This window comes from Melozone crissalis, unplaced genomic scaffold (genome assembly GCF_028551555.1).
Source record: "Melozone crissalis strain CALT ecotype California unplaced genomic scaffold, PUWL_Pcris_2 ptg000006l_1, whole genome shotgun sequence".
NCBI classification, from domain to species: Eukaryota; Metazoa; Chordata; class Aves; order Passeriformes; family Passerellidae; genus Melozone; species Melozone crissalis.
The window spans coordinates 56,068,054-56,083,333 of record NW_026535784.1 but is presented as its reverse complement, the minus strand read 5'-3'; the positions used below and the strand labels follow the sequence as shown (position 1 = coordinate 56,083,333).

General features: G+C 47.9%; 1 protein-coding gene across 4 annotated transcripts in view; it reads left to right on the top strand.

Annotated features, from left to right (window-relative positions):
• The window catches only part of SLC4A4 (solute carrier family 4 member 4), a 114,988-nt gene that overhangs the window by 61,661 nt on the left and 38,047 nt on the right, over positions 1–15,280 (top strand). For 2 of the 4 annotated variants that reach the window (XM_054291495.1, XM_054291487.1), the window contains exons 4-8: positions 1,262–1,397; positions 5,083–5,243; positions 7,695–7,847; positions 12,238–12,333; positions 14,540–14,616. In XM_054291495.1, the coding sequence (XP_054147470.1) occupies positions 1,262–1,397; positions 5,083–5,243; positions 7,695–7,847; positions 12,238–12,333; positions 14,540–14,616 (623 nt within the window). Of the gene's footprint in view, positions 1–1,261; positions 1,398–5,082; positions 5,244–7,694; positions 7,875–12,237; positions 12,334–14,539; positions 14,617–15,280 lie in introns of all 4 variants that reach the window. The other 2 variants (XM_054291510.1, XM_054291502.1) reach the window with 2 other exon arrangements.

Genomic DNA, 15,280 nt, shown 5'->3' with positions numbered 1-15,280 from the left:
TACCGATATACTTTCAGTCAAAAGGAAATCTATATCACTGAAGCATCATCACTCTGAGTAACTTAGGAAGAAAGCTATCAAAGTTTATTTAAGGAAAAGAAAAAGGAGTAAAGGGCATGTTTTTTACTGGTTTCTTTTTTCCCAATTGCAAATTGAGAGTCTGTTTACCCTGGAAAAATCAATGTGGTTGGACACCTGATGTAATTAATTATTTTGCAAGAGAGAGCCAGCTGATCTTTTGAAAAGAAAGGCGTTTTTAGCGGAACTGTTCAAAGTTCATAGTCTGCTGTGTATCTCTAATGCTGATAAACATCCAGCAGAAAGGATGTCTGTCTTAAAATTTCCCATGGTCACACCTTTATTTTAAGGTGATATGCTGAGAAAAAGGCTGTAGACCCCAAGGAGCCCTCCAGCAAGGTGACTCTGGTGGTGTGGGCTCCACTTACCTTTAGGAGATGCCCTTGGGCCTTGGGATGATGGGTACAGTGATGTTCTCAGGTTTGAATTTTGAACCCTTAGCCAAGAAAGGGTTTCTGTCCTTTTTCTTGAGCTTATAAAATAAGCAGGCTTTGCTTGTGCTGTGTGTTTGAACATAGTAGCTCTTTTGCCTAAACAGGCAGCCTTTTCCAACCCAGACCAGTTGGTTTTTTTCAGTGCATTGGTGCCTGACTAAATGCATGGGGTTGCATTCTTCATGTATAGAGGAGACAACCCTTCTGTTAAGTATTCCTGTGTTTTCCAGTGGTGGGCTGGGGAGGTTCCAGCCTCCCTTGCAGGCCAATGGCAGCCCAAACCTGGCTGGCAGGGAGGGAGGGGAAAGCCAGCAGTAGGATGCTGTGCCAGCAAGCCCCCAATTGGTTTGGCTGGAACTGGTTTTAGGTCATATAAAAAAGGGGGTGAAGGATCCGGGCTGCTCAGAGAGCGGCCGGTCCTCGGGCAGCGCCACAGAGCACCATAGTGCTTTTTTTTCACAAGGACTGCAAATTGCTGTAACATAGTCAAGGTCTGTAGGAAGAGACAAGTTTTCCTGAACTTTACTCCCAGCTTGAACTTGTAAGAAGTTCAGTGAGAGGCAAGGAAGGGGAGAGAGGGAGATAGAGGCAACCTCGCTCCCGGCCCGTGTCCGCAGCGCCGAGGATGTCAGATGGTAGAGGCAGCCTGGAGAAGCAGCTGAACGGCCTTGGGGAGCAGGGCAAGGAGAGGAGCCGCACGTCCCTGGTCATCTCACAGGCCGTTAACCGCAGTATTTTCACCTCTGCAGTCTCCCCCGCCGCCGAGCGCATCCGTTTCATCCTCGGAGAGGAAGATGACAGCCCCGCGCCCCCGCAGCTCTTCACCGAGCTGGACGAGCTTCTGGCTGTCGATGGACAGGAGATGGAGTGGAAGGAGACTGCAAGGTGGGTTGCTTTTCCTTTACCCCCAAAGGGAAGGGCAGCCAGCAGTGCTTTCCATGGGAGATTCCTGGTTTAGCATTCCACTGGGGAATAGCTGTGCTGCAGGATCGCATGGGGAAGCTGCAGAAAGGAGCCTGCGAAGTTCAAATTTCCATTCTTTGGTGAATGAGAGAATTGTAGGGTTTGTTTAGGTATTCCAAAAGAAAAACCAGGGGAACAAGAGAGTGCCAGATGGATTGCAATAGTTTGCCTGTGGAGAGAAAAGTATGGGCTCAGTAGTGCTTTGCAAAGGGGGACACATCTCAGCCGGAATTGGCAGAAGTTGCCAATTCCAATTTGGCTGAGTTAAAAGCGCTTCAGTACTATTGCCCCAAAGTGGCTTTTGAGCCTGGTCCCACCTCACAGGGACAGGCTGTCCCTGTCCTCCTGAATTACTGATGGAATTAATTTTAAATAGGAAAAAAAGCTTAAAGTTGTTTTCTTGCGAAGAAATTATTCAAGGTGCATGTTAAGTGCTGCATGGGGTTACTTTGCTTTGAGTTCCTTGGTTGGGTTCTTCGATGCTGCTGTTAGTTTGGTCAAAAAGCCATGAGAAAAAAACTGCGATGTTTTTGGGGTCTGGCTGCTACAAGTTACATGTAGTTTATATCTGAACACCACTGGCCTATTCCCAATTGCCTTCACTGAGCCTGGGGTTTTTTTTCCTTTTCTTTATGGTGGCTGGGCTAAGCTCTTTCCCCACCTTCCCCTCTTAAGGGCACTGTCTGTTTAACGTTAGCCCCTGTTTGGTCACCCTAATCTTCTTTACCTGTGATTTAATGAGCTGCTCCACCACCTACCCCTTTACCTCTTATCTTAATTTATTTTTGCTTCTCAGTTGCTTGGGAAACTTACTTAATGACTTTTCACCTTTTACTCTCTAACTTCTAACTTGTTGCTCATCCTTTTTCTCCCTTTATTGCTCTCCTTTCCTCTTACCATGAATTCAGCACTTCCTGATGTAGCTGTTGTTACACATCTTTGGTAGGAGTGCTGCATGGAGCTGTGTGGGTGGTTCTCTGCAGGGTTCTTCTCCCAAGTAGCAAACCACAGGCCAAGAGGAAACAGCCTCGAGGTGTGCCAGGGGAGGTTTAGGTTGGATATTAGGAAAAATTTCTTCACCCATAGGGTTATCTGTGCAGGATAGTGGTGGAGTCCTCATCTCCTGTGGGGTTTAACAAATGTGTGGATGTGATGCTTAGGCACATGGGTTGGTGGTGGCCTTGGCTTTGCTGGATTACTGTTTGGATTGGATGATCGTAGAGGACTTTGCCAACCTGAATGGATCCATGATTCTTTGTATAAATGACACAGAATGTAACAAAGCACCCTGTTGAAGTGCTGTTAAGTTTCTAAATTCACCCAACCTCCTGCCTTTGTGGATAGTGATCTTACAAAGTATGATTGCTCAGGATTTTTCAGTACATTGCTGAAATTACTGAATCTTGCACCATAGATCCTCCTGAGAGCTCCTGAGCATCTCCCAGTGTGTCCAGAGCTGGCTGGTGCTGTGCTTCAGTGGGCACAGGGTCTGCCAGCTGTTTTGGGGTTGTTTCGCATCTGCTGCTGCAGAACAGCTCCCACAGCTGGGAAGTTGCAGGAGCAGGTACTGATCACAGGAGCAAGTGCAGGGCTGTGTGGGTGGAGGAGAGAGGAGAGGACAGAAGAGACCTTGTAGGGTCCATGCTTCCCCTGGCCCAGTGTAGAACTGCACAGCTCCCAGCTGGGGAAAGCAATGCTGGCTTCAGGTAGGGCTAAAGGCTGCACTCATATTTGAGAGAGCAAACAATCAAATTACCTTCCTCATCTCCTTCTTGCTCTGTTCTGATACCTACACATTCCTTCTGTCTGCTGCACCTCGCTCCCAGCAGCCCGTGAAAGCTGTGGTGATATTATCAGGTGTAAAAGGGTGAAGGATAGAAATGTAATTCCTGGCACAGCTTATAGAACAAAAATGATTATAACAGAAGTTCAAAAAACCCATATCCACCATCCCACAGTCCAGCACTGTCATTCCTTTTCTCTGTAATCCCATCACCTTCCTGCCATCTCTCTGCCTTTTAGAGAGAATATCCCCACGCTATGCTGGGCATGTCTTGGTCCCCAAAGATACTTCAGTGCTCCTCACAACAAGCTGGGGCCCTCCAGCTGCTGCAGGTCTTCTCCTTTTTGTGCTTCACTCGGTATCCTGTGACCACCTCTGGAATGCAGGCATTCCCTGCTTAGTGAAGGTGCCCCTGCCCATGGCAGCAGTTTGGAACTAGGTGAGCTGTGAGGTCCCTCCCAACCCACACCACTCTCTGGTGTTGTGAATCCAGCAGGCATTTGTTCACCCAGGTTTGCAAGTTAATGTTTGGTGTATTGTGTTGGGACTGTGGGTTGCAGTGAGAAAAGTAAACAGAAAGCAATTATTGATAGTTGTGAGTAATCACTTTCCCTGGAAGGACAAACACTGGTAATTTGCAGCCTTCCTGCTGTTACAGGGTAAATGTGGCTCCACACAAAGCCCCTCAAGTGCACAGACTTGCATCCACCCAGACCCCTCAGGTGTCCTAGGAAACACTTATTTTTTGTGAACTAAAAGGACCTTATTAATTTGAGATGAAAATCAGTCTTTTATCTTGAGTTAAAAAGCAGCTTTAAAAAAACAAAGTCTCAGAAAGAGATTATTTCAGTTGTGAAGCATAATTGATTAATCCTCAAGTAATACATTTTTCAGGATTAAAGATAATTTCCCTTGCTGTTAATAATATTCTTTTGAACAAATTTATGAGCTTCCTTACCTTATTCCTTACCTTTTTCTTAATAATCTCTTTATATTAGTCACTGGAATTTTCATTTTCCACATATATTAAAATGGTGTCTCAAGAGGGGATTAAAAAGCATTTCTGCTTTGCCATTAGGGCATACTGGACCACGTTTTCCTGCACCTCCAGTTTACAGCAGAGCTGTTGCTGGGTGCTGTGGTGAGGAAGAAGGTATGGGCCAGCTGAGATCCCCCAGGCCCACAGGAGGCCTGTGCTCCGTCCCCAGTGCCCATCCCTGCACGCTATTGGGCTGGGCACAGTGGGGCCAAGGGCAGGGTCAAGGCAACAGGGGGAATTGGGGATGGGCTGCATGCCACGGACAGGGAGCCTCCTGCTTCCCTGCTCTTGGGATGTAGTTTTAGGGGTATAAAGTGTGTTTTGCACAACCAGGATTCACCCTTTGCTCTCACCTTCCATTAGAGATAAGTTTTCTGGGTTTTTCAAACCTGCTTGGTTAAATCATTAAACAGCAGCTGGAGGGAAAGAATGAGCTCCTTAATTTGTGCCTTCTCCTTTGGTGGCTCATTTGTTCTCTAAAAGCACCTTCAGATATGACTAGCTTGTGCTCCTCTCTTCCCATCTTTGTCAGCCTGTGGGCATGGGACGGCAGTATTCCACGCTGCCTCCGTCTTGACAGTGGCTGATTCCATATTTTATTGCCCGAAATTGAATCACAGAATCATTCCATTTGGAGCAGCCCTCCAGGACGATAGAGTCCAACCATTAAACCAGAACTGCCCAGATAATGAAGGACAAGTTGCCTTATTTCCAGAAATGCTGATTTATTTCCCTGCAAGGAAGCAACAGCCTTAACCCCATGTCATTGCTCTGCCCTGTTGCAGGTGGATCAAGTTTGAGGAGAAGGTAGAGCAAGGTGGGGAGCGATGGAGCAAACCGCACGTGGCCACCTTGTCCCTGCACAGCCTGTTCGAGCTGAGGACGTGCATAGAGAAGGGCTCCATCATGCTGGATATGGAGGCTTCTTCCCTCCCACAGGTGGTGGGTAAGTACACCTGTCTTGGCTCTTTCTCTCACCACTTCCCCACAAATTTTTATTAACTCTGGTGTGGCTTTATGGGTGGTTTTAATGAAAAAGCGCTGCTTTTCCCATAAAAGAGAAAAAAATGAAAGAAAAAGGAATAAGAGGGAAAAACTAGAAAGTACCTGGAAAGAGATAACAGATAGATTAAAAGAGTCCTTCTCAGTGCAGGGAAAAGACATCCATTTAATTTATGTTCACTATGGAAAAGGTGACATGTGGAAGGGCCATGTGTCTGGAGCAGAGACACCCATCAGGTACTGTTTATGCAGAACAACTCGGGCCAGGAGCTGCTCTTGGCTGAGGTGTTCAGCTGCCCACTGAGGGCAGATGGGGCTGTGTTTAGGATGGGATATTCCCGATCCCCAACAAGGGAGAGGGGAGAGCAGCCCAGCACCAGCTGGTGCTCTGCTCTGCAGAGTGGGAGGGCAGGTTTTGTATGGTCAAATCAGCTGTGGCCCAGGGTGACGCTTGGTGACATGCTGACAGCCAGATCATGTTGCCCATGGTGTGTGAGAACTTAAGGAAAATAAATTTTCCAAGTGAGCCATCCAGTGGAGGGACATTTAACCAAAATGCTGAGTTTAAGAGCCATTACACGAGGAGATCTAAAAGAGAAAAATTAAGTACTTTCTCTGCCAAAACTCATTGCTTTGAATGATCATCTCAGGAAGGTCAAAATTATCATGGCATTGAATTCTCCCATACACTGGATCGTCAGACTTGGAATTACAGGTGTTTCTGGTGTTAAATACAGAGTTTTGAACTTAGTTTTGCATGTGCCTATGGTGACATGTATCTTCCTTTGCTTTTGTGTCTGTGTATCCAAATGCACAGCTTTGCAAAGTTTTAACAAAATAAATCCCCCAAGAAGCTCTCAAGTTTTCTGCTGAATGTTAACCTGCTTCAGAAGCTGGTGTTCATGGTCCAAAACCTTAAACCCTCAAACATTAAATTTTCTTTTGAAGTCCCTTCGAGATGTCACCTTCAATCTCCTTCTTCAACCCCCAAATTAAATCTAATTCCTAGGAGATTAAATTACACATTGGTGGTTGCTGTTGCTGTGACACTGTCCTGAGCGGGGTGTTTTTGCTGATCCAGACCCTTAATCAGACAGGTAGGGATATACAGGACTGGATTTCCAGGATGATTTAATCATGATCACTTGGCTTGTGTCTGGTAGTGACACAAAGGAAAGGAAAACTCCAAAGAAAAACTCTCTCTGTTGTTTGTGTTTTATCTGCAACAGGGAAGCGAAGTGCCAGATAGAGAAAGATAAAACTTGAATGTAGGTTCTGAAGGAAATACTCCAAAATTCACTAACCAAAACCATGAGCCAGAAAAGCTTGTATTAAAGTAACGCTTAGCCAAGGTCAGCCTTTTGCCAGGCATGTTGTGTAAGGGTACCTACGTGCTTCTGCCCACCCTGTCTTAATTTGAGAGGAAGAGCTAGGTGCTTCCTTGGGGATTTGAAGAGGCTTTAATTCTGAGCAGCACATAGAGGATGACTTTCTGACTCACTGAGTTAGCAAATGTGATGCGTGTCCTGCCTCCCCCTTGCCATAACTTTTATTATTAGCACAAATAAAAGTTACCAGCAGACAAATATGAGCTGCCACTTGCCCTCAGGGGACAGTGTGTGAACTCAAGTTACCAAGGGAACAACTTCATGCCAGACTTACTTCACAGGGGACATTCTTCATAAGTCTGGCCACCTTTCTGCCTTTTTCCTCTGGGATAAGGGAGGAGAAAGGAGGGAATTGATGGGAAGTGAGCAGGCATTGAGGGCGCTAGGGGCCTTTTCTCCTGGTGACTCCATGAAAAGTAAAGCCATATAATACATCCTGTGGTAACTGGAGCAAGTTCTGCCGCTTGTAGTTGCCATCACTTCAGTCCTGCAAGTGAATGATTTAATTAGTGGCTCATCTCCAGGATTTCTTCCTGTCTTTAGATTAAGTTTTACTGGGGGCCTGCAAGGTGAACTCAGGCCTTGTTGAAGCTAATAGAAGATTTTCTGTGTGCTTTATGGGGGCATCATGGAACTTGCCTTAGAGTAGTAGTATCTCTGAGAAAGTCCAGGCTGAGAGGGGATTCCATTTCTGAGCTAAGAATTGGCTTACCCTGGTCTTTGAAATAGGCTCCATGGCATGTAAGAAATAGCAGAAGGGAATCTCAGTGCAGTAGCTGTGTGTTAGTGGCTCATGCTGGATGGAAGTGCTTATGTCCTTTTTCGAGAGGAATGTCTAAAAGAGATTTTCATAGAAACAAAAGCTGGCTTTGAGATGGTGAGAAAGCCTTCAAAAAGGCAGGGTGAAAATGTCTCCAAGCCCTCCCTCTCTGCTCTCCCTGGAAGTGGTTTTGAGCTCTGTGGTTAATTTTGCTCTCCCCTCCCTCCCCCTTCCTGTGTGGCCACAGAGATGATCGTTGACAATCAGATCGAAACGGGGCTGCTGAAACCTGACCTGAAGGACAAGGTTACCTACACGCTGCTCAGGAAGCACCGGCACCAGACCAAGAAATCCAACCTGCGCTCGCTGGCTGACATTGGAAAGACCGTCTCCAGTGCAAGTAGGATGTTTTCCAACCCCGATAATGGTAATGCAGAGGCTGCCTTCTCTGTCACAGCAGCCCACCCGCCCAGAACTAACTGCGTGGCCATGACCCCGCTTCCTAACCCCAGGAGCAGCGAGGCCGTGCTGATGGCGCATCAGTGGGGGCTCTGCAGCTGCTTGGCCCTGGCACAGCACTCTAAGCACACCTTCACTGGACTGGCAGGGATCCAGGGGCAGGCTGGAAGGCAAGGGTGCTCTCACAGCTGGCGTCTAGGAGATGGTTTAGGAGCAACGATAGGAAAGAGAGATTTGCCAAAAACTTTGGTGGGGCCTGAACCTTAAAAGGCTGGTCACCTGAATTATTTGGGCAGAGACAAAGCTTCCATGCACATTCTGTGTCTGTAACAGTGTCAGTAGCACTGTGAATCAAAAATGACCTGGCGGTAACACCTAGCTTGCATTTTATTGCAATAAAATCATTGTCCAGTGGGGTAAAGCTGATTTCCATCCTGCTTTATTTGTCCTAAAATAATTTTGTGGTGTGTGTTGTGAATATGTGTCCTGTTCTCTCTAAAAAAGGTGTAATAGGTAGTGCCATGTTGGTAGTGGTGTCCCTAAATGTGTGTGTGTGCGTATGCAGACAGCTATGGAGGCCTGGACACTGACTCAGTGCTTGCCCCTGGGTGGAGATTTGGGATCTTCTTGCTCATGGTAATAAAGAAAAGAGGAGTTTTATGCCTCTTGTCATGCCTTGGAGTTTTCTCGACTGTCTCCTGTGACAGTCTGGAAATTGGGTTTAAAGTTGCCATTTTAAAATACCCAGAAATAAGAGCAAATGAAGAAAATTATTTTCTTCTTGCTCTACCAAAGGCCTCTTAGCTTGCTGTGTTTGGCTTCTAAAACTCACCCTAACATTTCTCCCTAACCTATTCTCACACTTCATTAATATTTCCTACCTTGGATCATCCTTTGGTTTTGCAGCAGGAGTGTGTATGTGTGTGGAGACTGTTCCTTGCTCTGGGTGATACCTCCTGTCATGTCTGTGCCTTGATAAGGTGGTGAGTGAGGGAGTAAGGCAAGGTGCAGTAACGTGAACCAAGGGAGTTTTTCACAGTGAACATCCCTGCAGGAGGCCAATGGAGCAGAGAGGGACTGGGCTCTGGGGAGTGCACTGGGAGGAAATGACAGCTTTAGGGACAGCATGGCCAGATGAGTGCTACAGCTGGAGGAGCCATGGGCAGGGACTCCTTCTGCTGGAGCACATTGCTACAAGCCCCAGCCAGCCTGGCCTTCTGGATGCCTTCCCAAGGTATGCTCCCCATGGTATGGATGGAAGGCAGCTGCTTTCTGGTACCACGTCCATGACCCAAGTCCTTTCTGGGCCTGTGATGGTCGGGTTTGCTGTGGGGAGCAGAACCCTGGCCTGTGGCCACAGTGTGTGGGAGGCTGAACCCCAGACAGACGTGCCTTGGTGCTCAAGTCACCTCTTGTAGGGGATGCCCTCAGTTCTCAGCTGCAAACCCCTTTTCCTGCACGTAGGCAGAGCTTATCCCAGGAAGAGTGATGCTGACAAAGGACATTCCTCCCAGTCTCACTCAGCCCCTGCTCATTTTTCATGGCTAAAGGCCTTCTTTGCTTGGATTTTAAGTGATTTCAATATCATTCATTTCTTGTTCTTGTTTGAATGGGCTGTGCAGGATCTGGCTCATTTGGACTGATTCTCCAGGAATTCTTTCCTGTTCTGGTCTTCAGGCACTCCTTTAATGTTGTTCTGTCTCTGTTCTTCCTCCTGGGATATTGATGTGCTCTGTGGATGTGTAACACACTCTGTTCCATGACAGTACAAATGCATTGAGACTTCAGGAGGGCAAGACTGACATATGGGGGAAAAACCTGATGAGTAGTCGTTACTGTTATTTATTATTTACACTTTAATGGAGAAGTAACTACAGAATGTATTTGATCAGGTTATACCTTGGATTCAGTGAGTGTCTCATGTGTCCTTTAGACAGATAAAAATTTTATGAGGCCAACAGGAATGCAGCTGTCTCTTAGCATAGCTAATCACCCTAATGACTGTGCCACCAGCCCCAGGCACTCCTAAATTCCCCTTGAGTTTCTTTCCAGGTAGGTGTTTGTTTTCATCTCAGTGACACTTCCATCCAATAGGTCTGAGCATCCGCCTGCCCTCTGCACAACAGCTTTACAGCCTGGTGCAGCTGCCCCCTGCTTCACTGGCTCAGCAGGAACACCCTCTGCAGCCAGCCAACCTGCCCTTGAACATTTCCAGGGGTGGGATCTGTTTGTTAGATCTGAAATTTGGAAATACACCCTGGGCCATGGCTCAAAAAAATCCTGTGGTGCCTCTATCTCATTTGGTTCAGAGTGCTTAATTAACGGAAGTCTTAGGGCCTCCAAAATATTCTTACTTTTGACTTCTGAGATGAATGAGCCCCATGCAGTTATCCCAGATGCCTCTAGAAATTCAGGAACCTAAGAAAGAGAGATGTCTCTGCCCATCTCCCTGCCATAACTGATCCTGGAGCATCTCTATCCTTTCCCAACCCTCCCTAGGGATGGGGGTGGCTCTGTGGTGCCTGGGTGGGTCATCCTCAGCCCCCATCTTTGATGTCACTGCTCTGTTTGAAGGCAAGGTAGTGATCAGATGGGCAGAGACATGGCCAAGGTGTGCTCTGACACCTGCTCTGGCAGGATGTTTTATCAGGAATCCCTTTGCTCTGGGAAAGGAATTGGGCAAAGAGGGTAGTTCCCTGTGTGCCATGGATGGAAGAGGATAAATCACAGCACTCCATTGCTGTCTGTTGTCTAGGAAAAAGATGATTGCCAAAATTCTGGGTGTACAAAGCTGGACTAAGCAATTCCTCCATGTTACCTTGTGAAGACACAGCCCTTTTGCTTGCTTCCACTGGTAGAAGGGTGAACTGTATGAAGTGTTCAGCAAGGATATTTCCATGTTACATATTGATGAGACTCCTGCAGGGGTTTTTGCCAGGCTTTTGTGTGTGTCTCATTTTGTTGAGTGGCTTTTGAAGAGTTCTTTGTATTCCTTCCTGGCACAGCCCTTGTCCTCCACCCCTGGAGCAGTACATGATACCTGGGCTAGCAGCTCTCCAGCTGGCACACCTTGAGCTTTGCCATGCTATAATATGGGATCTGTGGTGCCCATCCCTTCTGCAGGTGCCTGACTGGAGGACTGACCAATATTTGCCAGCCTTCTGTGATGACATTTGCTTTCCATTTTGAGATTTTTCTTTCAGAGCTTTGTGCCTGCCAGCGTTTTGTATAATTTAACACCTGTGGGAGCCTTTGGCAAGTGAGAAATTATGAAATGCTGCTAAACCCAAGCTGACAGAGACTATAGAAAACTGTGATGTGTTTAAGTGTGTGTGTTTAACCACCATAAATAATGGCATGGTCCCATCACTGCGTGGGTGCTGCTTAAACACCTCCTGAGCCCTGTTTGTTCACACTGTGCTGGCAGCATGGTTTGGAAACAGTTGAGTGGGAATAGCAGGCTGTCAGCTGAGGCACAGACTGGAGGATACCTGGCTGGGGTGGGGAGAGAGGTTTTATCCCACTTTGGAATCCTAGAGGACTTTGGGTTGGAAGGGAGCTGAAAGATGATCTTGTTCCAGCCCCCTGCCACTGGAAGGGACACCTTCCACTTGCCCAGGTTACTCCAAGCCCTGTCACTTGGACACTTTCAGGAATGAGGCAGCTATGGCTCCTCTGGTTCAGTATTAATCAGTTCAGTGCTTTTCACATGAACTGGGACCTCAGTGCCTTTATAGTTGAACAGTGGCATCAGCTGAACAATACCAGAAATGAGGTGGTGTCTGAGAATGCTTGGAAAATCCCTATCAATGTGTATGCTGGCATCATTGGAAGCATGGCAGACTAAGGTGAGCATTTCCAAGTCTGGATTGGTGTGCCTGAGTGTGTACAGATGGGAGCAGGATGCTCAAAGTTGGCTCCTGGGACATGACCTGATCTTTATTTTCAAAAACCTATTGTTACTGATGGTGCTGCAGCCTGGAACTGCTCAGTGCCACTGGCACTGCAGCTGCCCACTCACCTCCATGAGATCTGCTTCAAAGATGCCTGAATTTGAGACACCAGGGATGGAAAGCTGTGTCCAGCCCTGCCAAGTGAAGGCTGCGAGGTGGAGCTGCGGAGGAGAAGTCAGGATCTAAATGAGTGGGCTTCGGTGACCGCACTGTGCAGCTCCAACTTTCTGTCCTGCCTGGCTTCGCTGTACCACTGCTTGAGCCTTTCTTTCTGCCATAATTTTTTCTTTTCTTTTCTTTTCTTTTCTTTTAACTTTTCCCCTTTGCTCTCTTGCTGCTCTTTGCTGCCGCTGCCGTGTCCCGCGTGGCCGGCACCAGCGCGCAGCCCGCTGGAGAGCTCGGTGCCCTGCCTGGCCACGCGCACGCTGGACGATGAGCTGGGAGTGCCGCGCAGCCCCAGCGTGGGATGGCTCAGTAAGTGTGGGCAGCGCCAGGGGGGCTGGGCCAGCAGGGCAGGGGGGACAGGCAGTGCCACAGCCAGGCTCTAATGCTTGCTGGTGCGTTAACCTAACAGTGGGGAGAGCGTGGGTGCCTTCTGTGGGGAGTCTGCTGCTCTGGCTGCTCCTGTTGTCGCTCTGTTTCATTCTGTTTGCCTTCTTTCCTTCATCTGGGATGAAGCAGGTAGGTCAGGCCATTCTCCCCTTCCAAGGGTAGTCTAGGATGGCTGCTGGCACTTTTTTTTTTTGTCTCTTGAAGTATCCTTTGCCTGTTAAAGGGCCTTAAATATTGTAATTTTTGTATAAATTATCCTCAGAAATAGTCTGCCAGCTTGATCTCTCTGGGGTGAGCTGGACAGGTCTCTGGCACTGCTCCTGTCTGATTCCCTGTGTCAGGGAGCCTTGCTGATCCCAGAGGAGCGCACTGCTCCTCCCAGGAGGGCACAGCTTATGGCAGTGGTGGCACAGAAGTGTTCTGTGGTGACCATGACAAGTGACTGAAGTCTGAATTCCAGGGTATTCCCCTTGCCAGATGACTATGGAGCTGATTCATAGGTAATGGCATAGAGGAGTTTGGACTGCCTGCTGTACTTCCCTCACTAGTCCTTGGCTGAGCACGGCCACGGACAGGCTCGGGTCACCTTTGCCAGAGAGACAGGAATGGGAATTGGGCCTGGATCAGGAAATGATCCTTTGTTAGCAAGCACCATAAGGATGAATGTCATGGGCCAGAAGTCCTCCACCAGGAGGTCTCAGCAGCCGAAACTTTGTACTCCACATGTTTATTTGGAGCTGCTCTGAGTTTGTGTGGCTATGTTGACCTCCCCAGGAGAAGGAGGCTGCTGGTAAGGGGCGAGAAAGGCACAAAGCCTCCTCCTCTTGGGAGAAGGGTCATTATATCCCAGGGAACAGTCAGCTTGGAATCCAATAAACAAAGCAAACAAGTGATGTAATCTGGAAAAAATAGCAGTTAAATGGGGTCTTAAATAACAGCAGGAAGAATTGGAGCTGAGGATCCCCCTTTGTGGCATGTGATTTGTCTAATTGTGCTTAGCTTTGGCTGTGCTGGTGTTGCTGGACGTGGCAGTAACACACAGCAGATGCAGCTACTTTGAATCTATACCCACATATGTTGTAAAGAAAACCCAGCTCTGGAGAGTCCAGAGTTTTTTATTCCTGCTCCTTTTTATTCCCAGCTCCTGATGCTGATTTATTATTGAGCTTGTTTGTGCTGGGAGCTGATGAACACTGAGAACTTGGACATTCCTTATAATAATATAAAATAAATTTGGTCTCAAAACACAGCCTCAATTGGGAGATGCTTCCTTGCCATTTTTTCTTCCTTTATATTTCCTCCCTTTCCAATGAAGTTCACGGTCAGAAGATCTGGGATAAAAGCTCCTGGTGCTGTGTTTCAGGTTCCTGCAAATGTGATGAGAAGGGATGGGAACATTTCAGGATAATTTTTACTGTTCATACTGACCACTGTGATTTCTGATCCTGTATCCGTCCTAGAAGCCTTTGTTTACTATTAGTTTGTTGTTTGTTTGGGTTGGTTTAAATGTAATTATTCTGCTGTGTCTCTGGAGAGTTTCTTCACCTCTCTGGAGAATATGTCAGGAATTGTTGACTCCTGGCCTGTCGGTGTGGCACACACGTTGTTTTAATCAGTGAGATGCTCCTGAGCTTAGTTAATGAGCTTGCTTAGAGCGAGGGAGGCGTTCATTAGGGGCTGTCTCAAAGGAGCAGGAGCTGCCCCCCTCCCTCTCTTCCTGTGCTGTGTGCAGTGCATGGGATGCTGAGGGGGGCTGAGGCCAGGGCTGTACACCTGGATGTACCGTGGAAGGTCCCAGCTCTGTGGAGGAATGAGTTTGTGGTGGGTCCTGGGTGAGCTGGCCAGCAGTGTGGTGCTGTGTTGCTTATCTCCCACAGGCAGGAATTATGGAAATTCTTGGACTCTTTTGCTGTCCTTGGAGTCACTGGACTGCTAGGAGGGTCAGAGGTGACAAAGTGTTAGTGTCTTAAACCCCCCCTGTGCCACATGAAGTGACAGAAAGCAGCTTGTCAGGGTCTGGAATTCCCCACATCAGCCTCCCAAGGAAAGGTGATGCTGTAGCCTGAGCCTCTGTGTTCTGACTGGATCCAAGCAGGTGCTTTAACTGCTGTTGGTGTTGTTCCTCCAGGCAGCCCAGCCATGGCTCACCGAAACCTGACCTCCACCAGCCTCAACGACATCTCAGACAAGCCTGAGAAGGACCAGGTAAGCTCCAGGCCCAGCCTTTTCTTGGGGATGAGTTTGGAGAGGAGCTGGATGTTGGGCAAAGGGCTCCTCTGTACCTTAGCCCTGGAAACAAGAGGAGTGAGTATTTTTGAGTCCTGTGATTAGTTCCTGCACTCTTTTAGCACCAACCCGTGCAAACAGCAGGTTCATCTCTTACAAGGTCTGAATCAAGTGACACCACGTAGATGGCATCTTGCTGATCCCCATGAGAAAGGAGGTGAAATACTCTGGGAGTGATGGATTTTGGATCCTCTCCCTGCTGAGGGATTACAAGGGTCTGCAGAGGAGCACCCTGGGCTGAATGTTCACAGGAACTATGGGGTAGAGCAGGAGCACTCAGGGCAATGTGTCCCTGCTGCAGCAGCTGGTGGAACAAAGGTGCCACCTCCCCTTGCACATCCTAGTGGGAAGGTGGCTGTGCTCACAGGTGATGTGGGAGAGCAGCTCCAAAATGCAGTCAGTAATCGAGTTAAAATTGGCCTCCAGTGACAAATGTCCATGCCTTGACCTCTTTGCTAGCCCAGGGAAATGTTTGTGGTATGGCATACGGGCTGCCTTTGTGTGTGCTTCCATCCTTCCCCCAGGCTGCCGCCTCTGAGGGGTGAGAGTGAGTTTATTCCAACTCTTAGAAAAACTGGTGTCT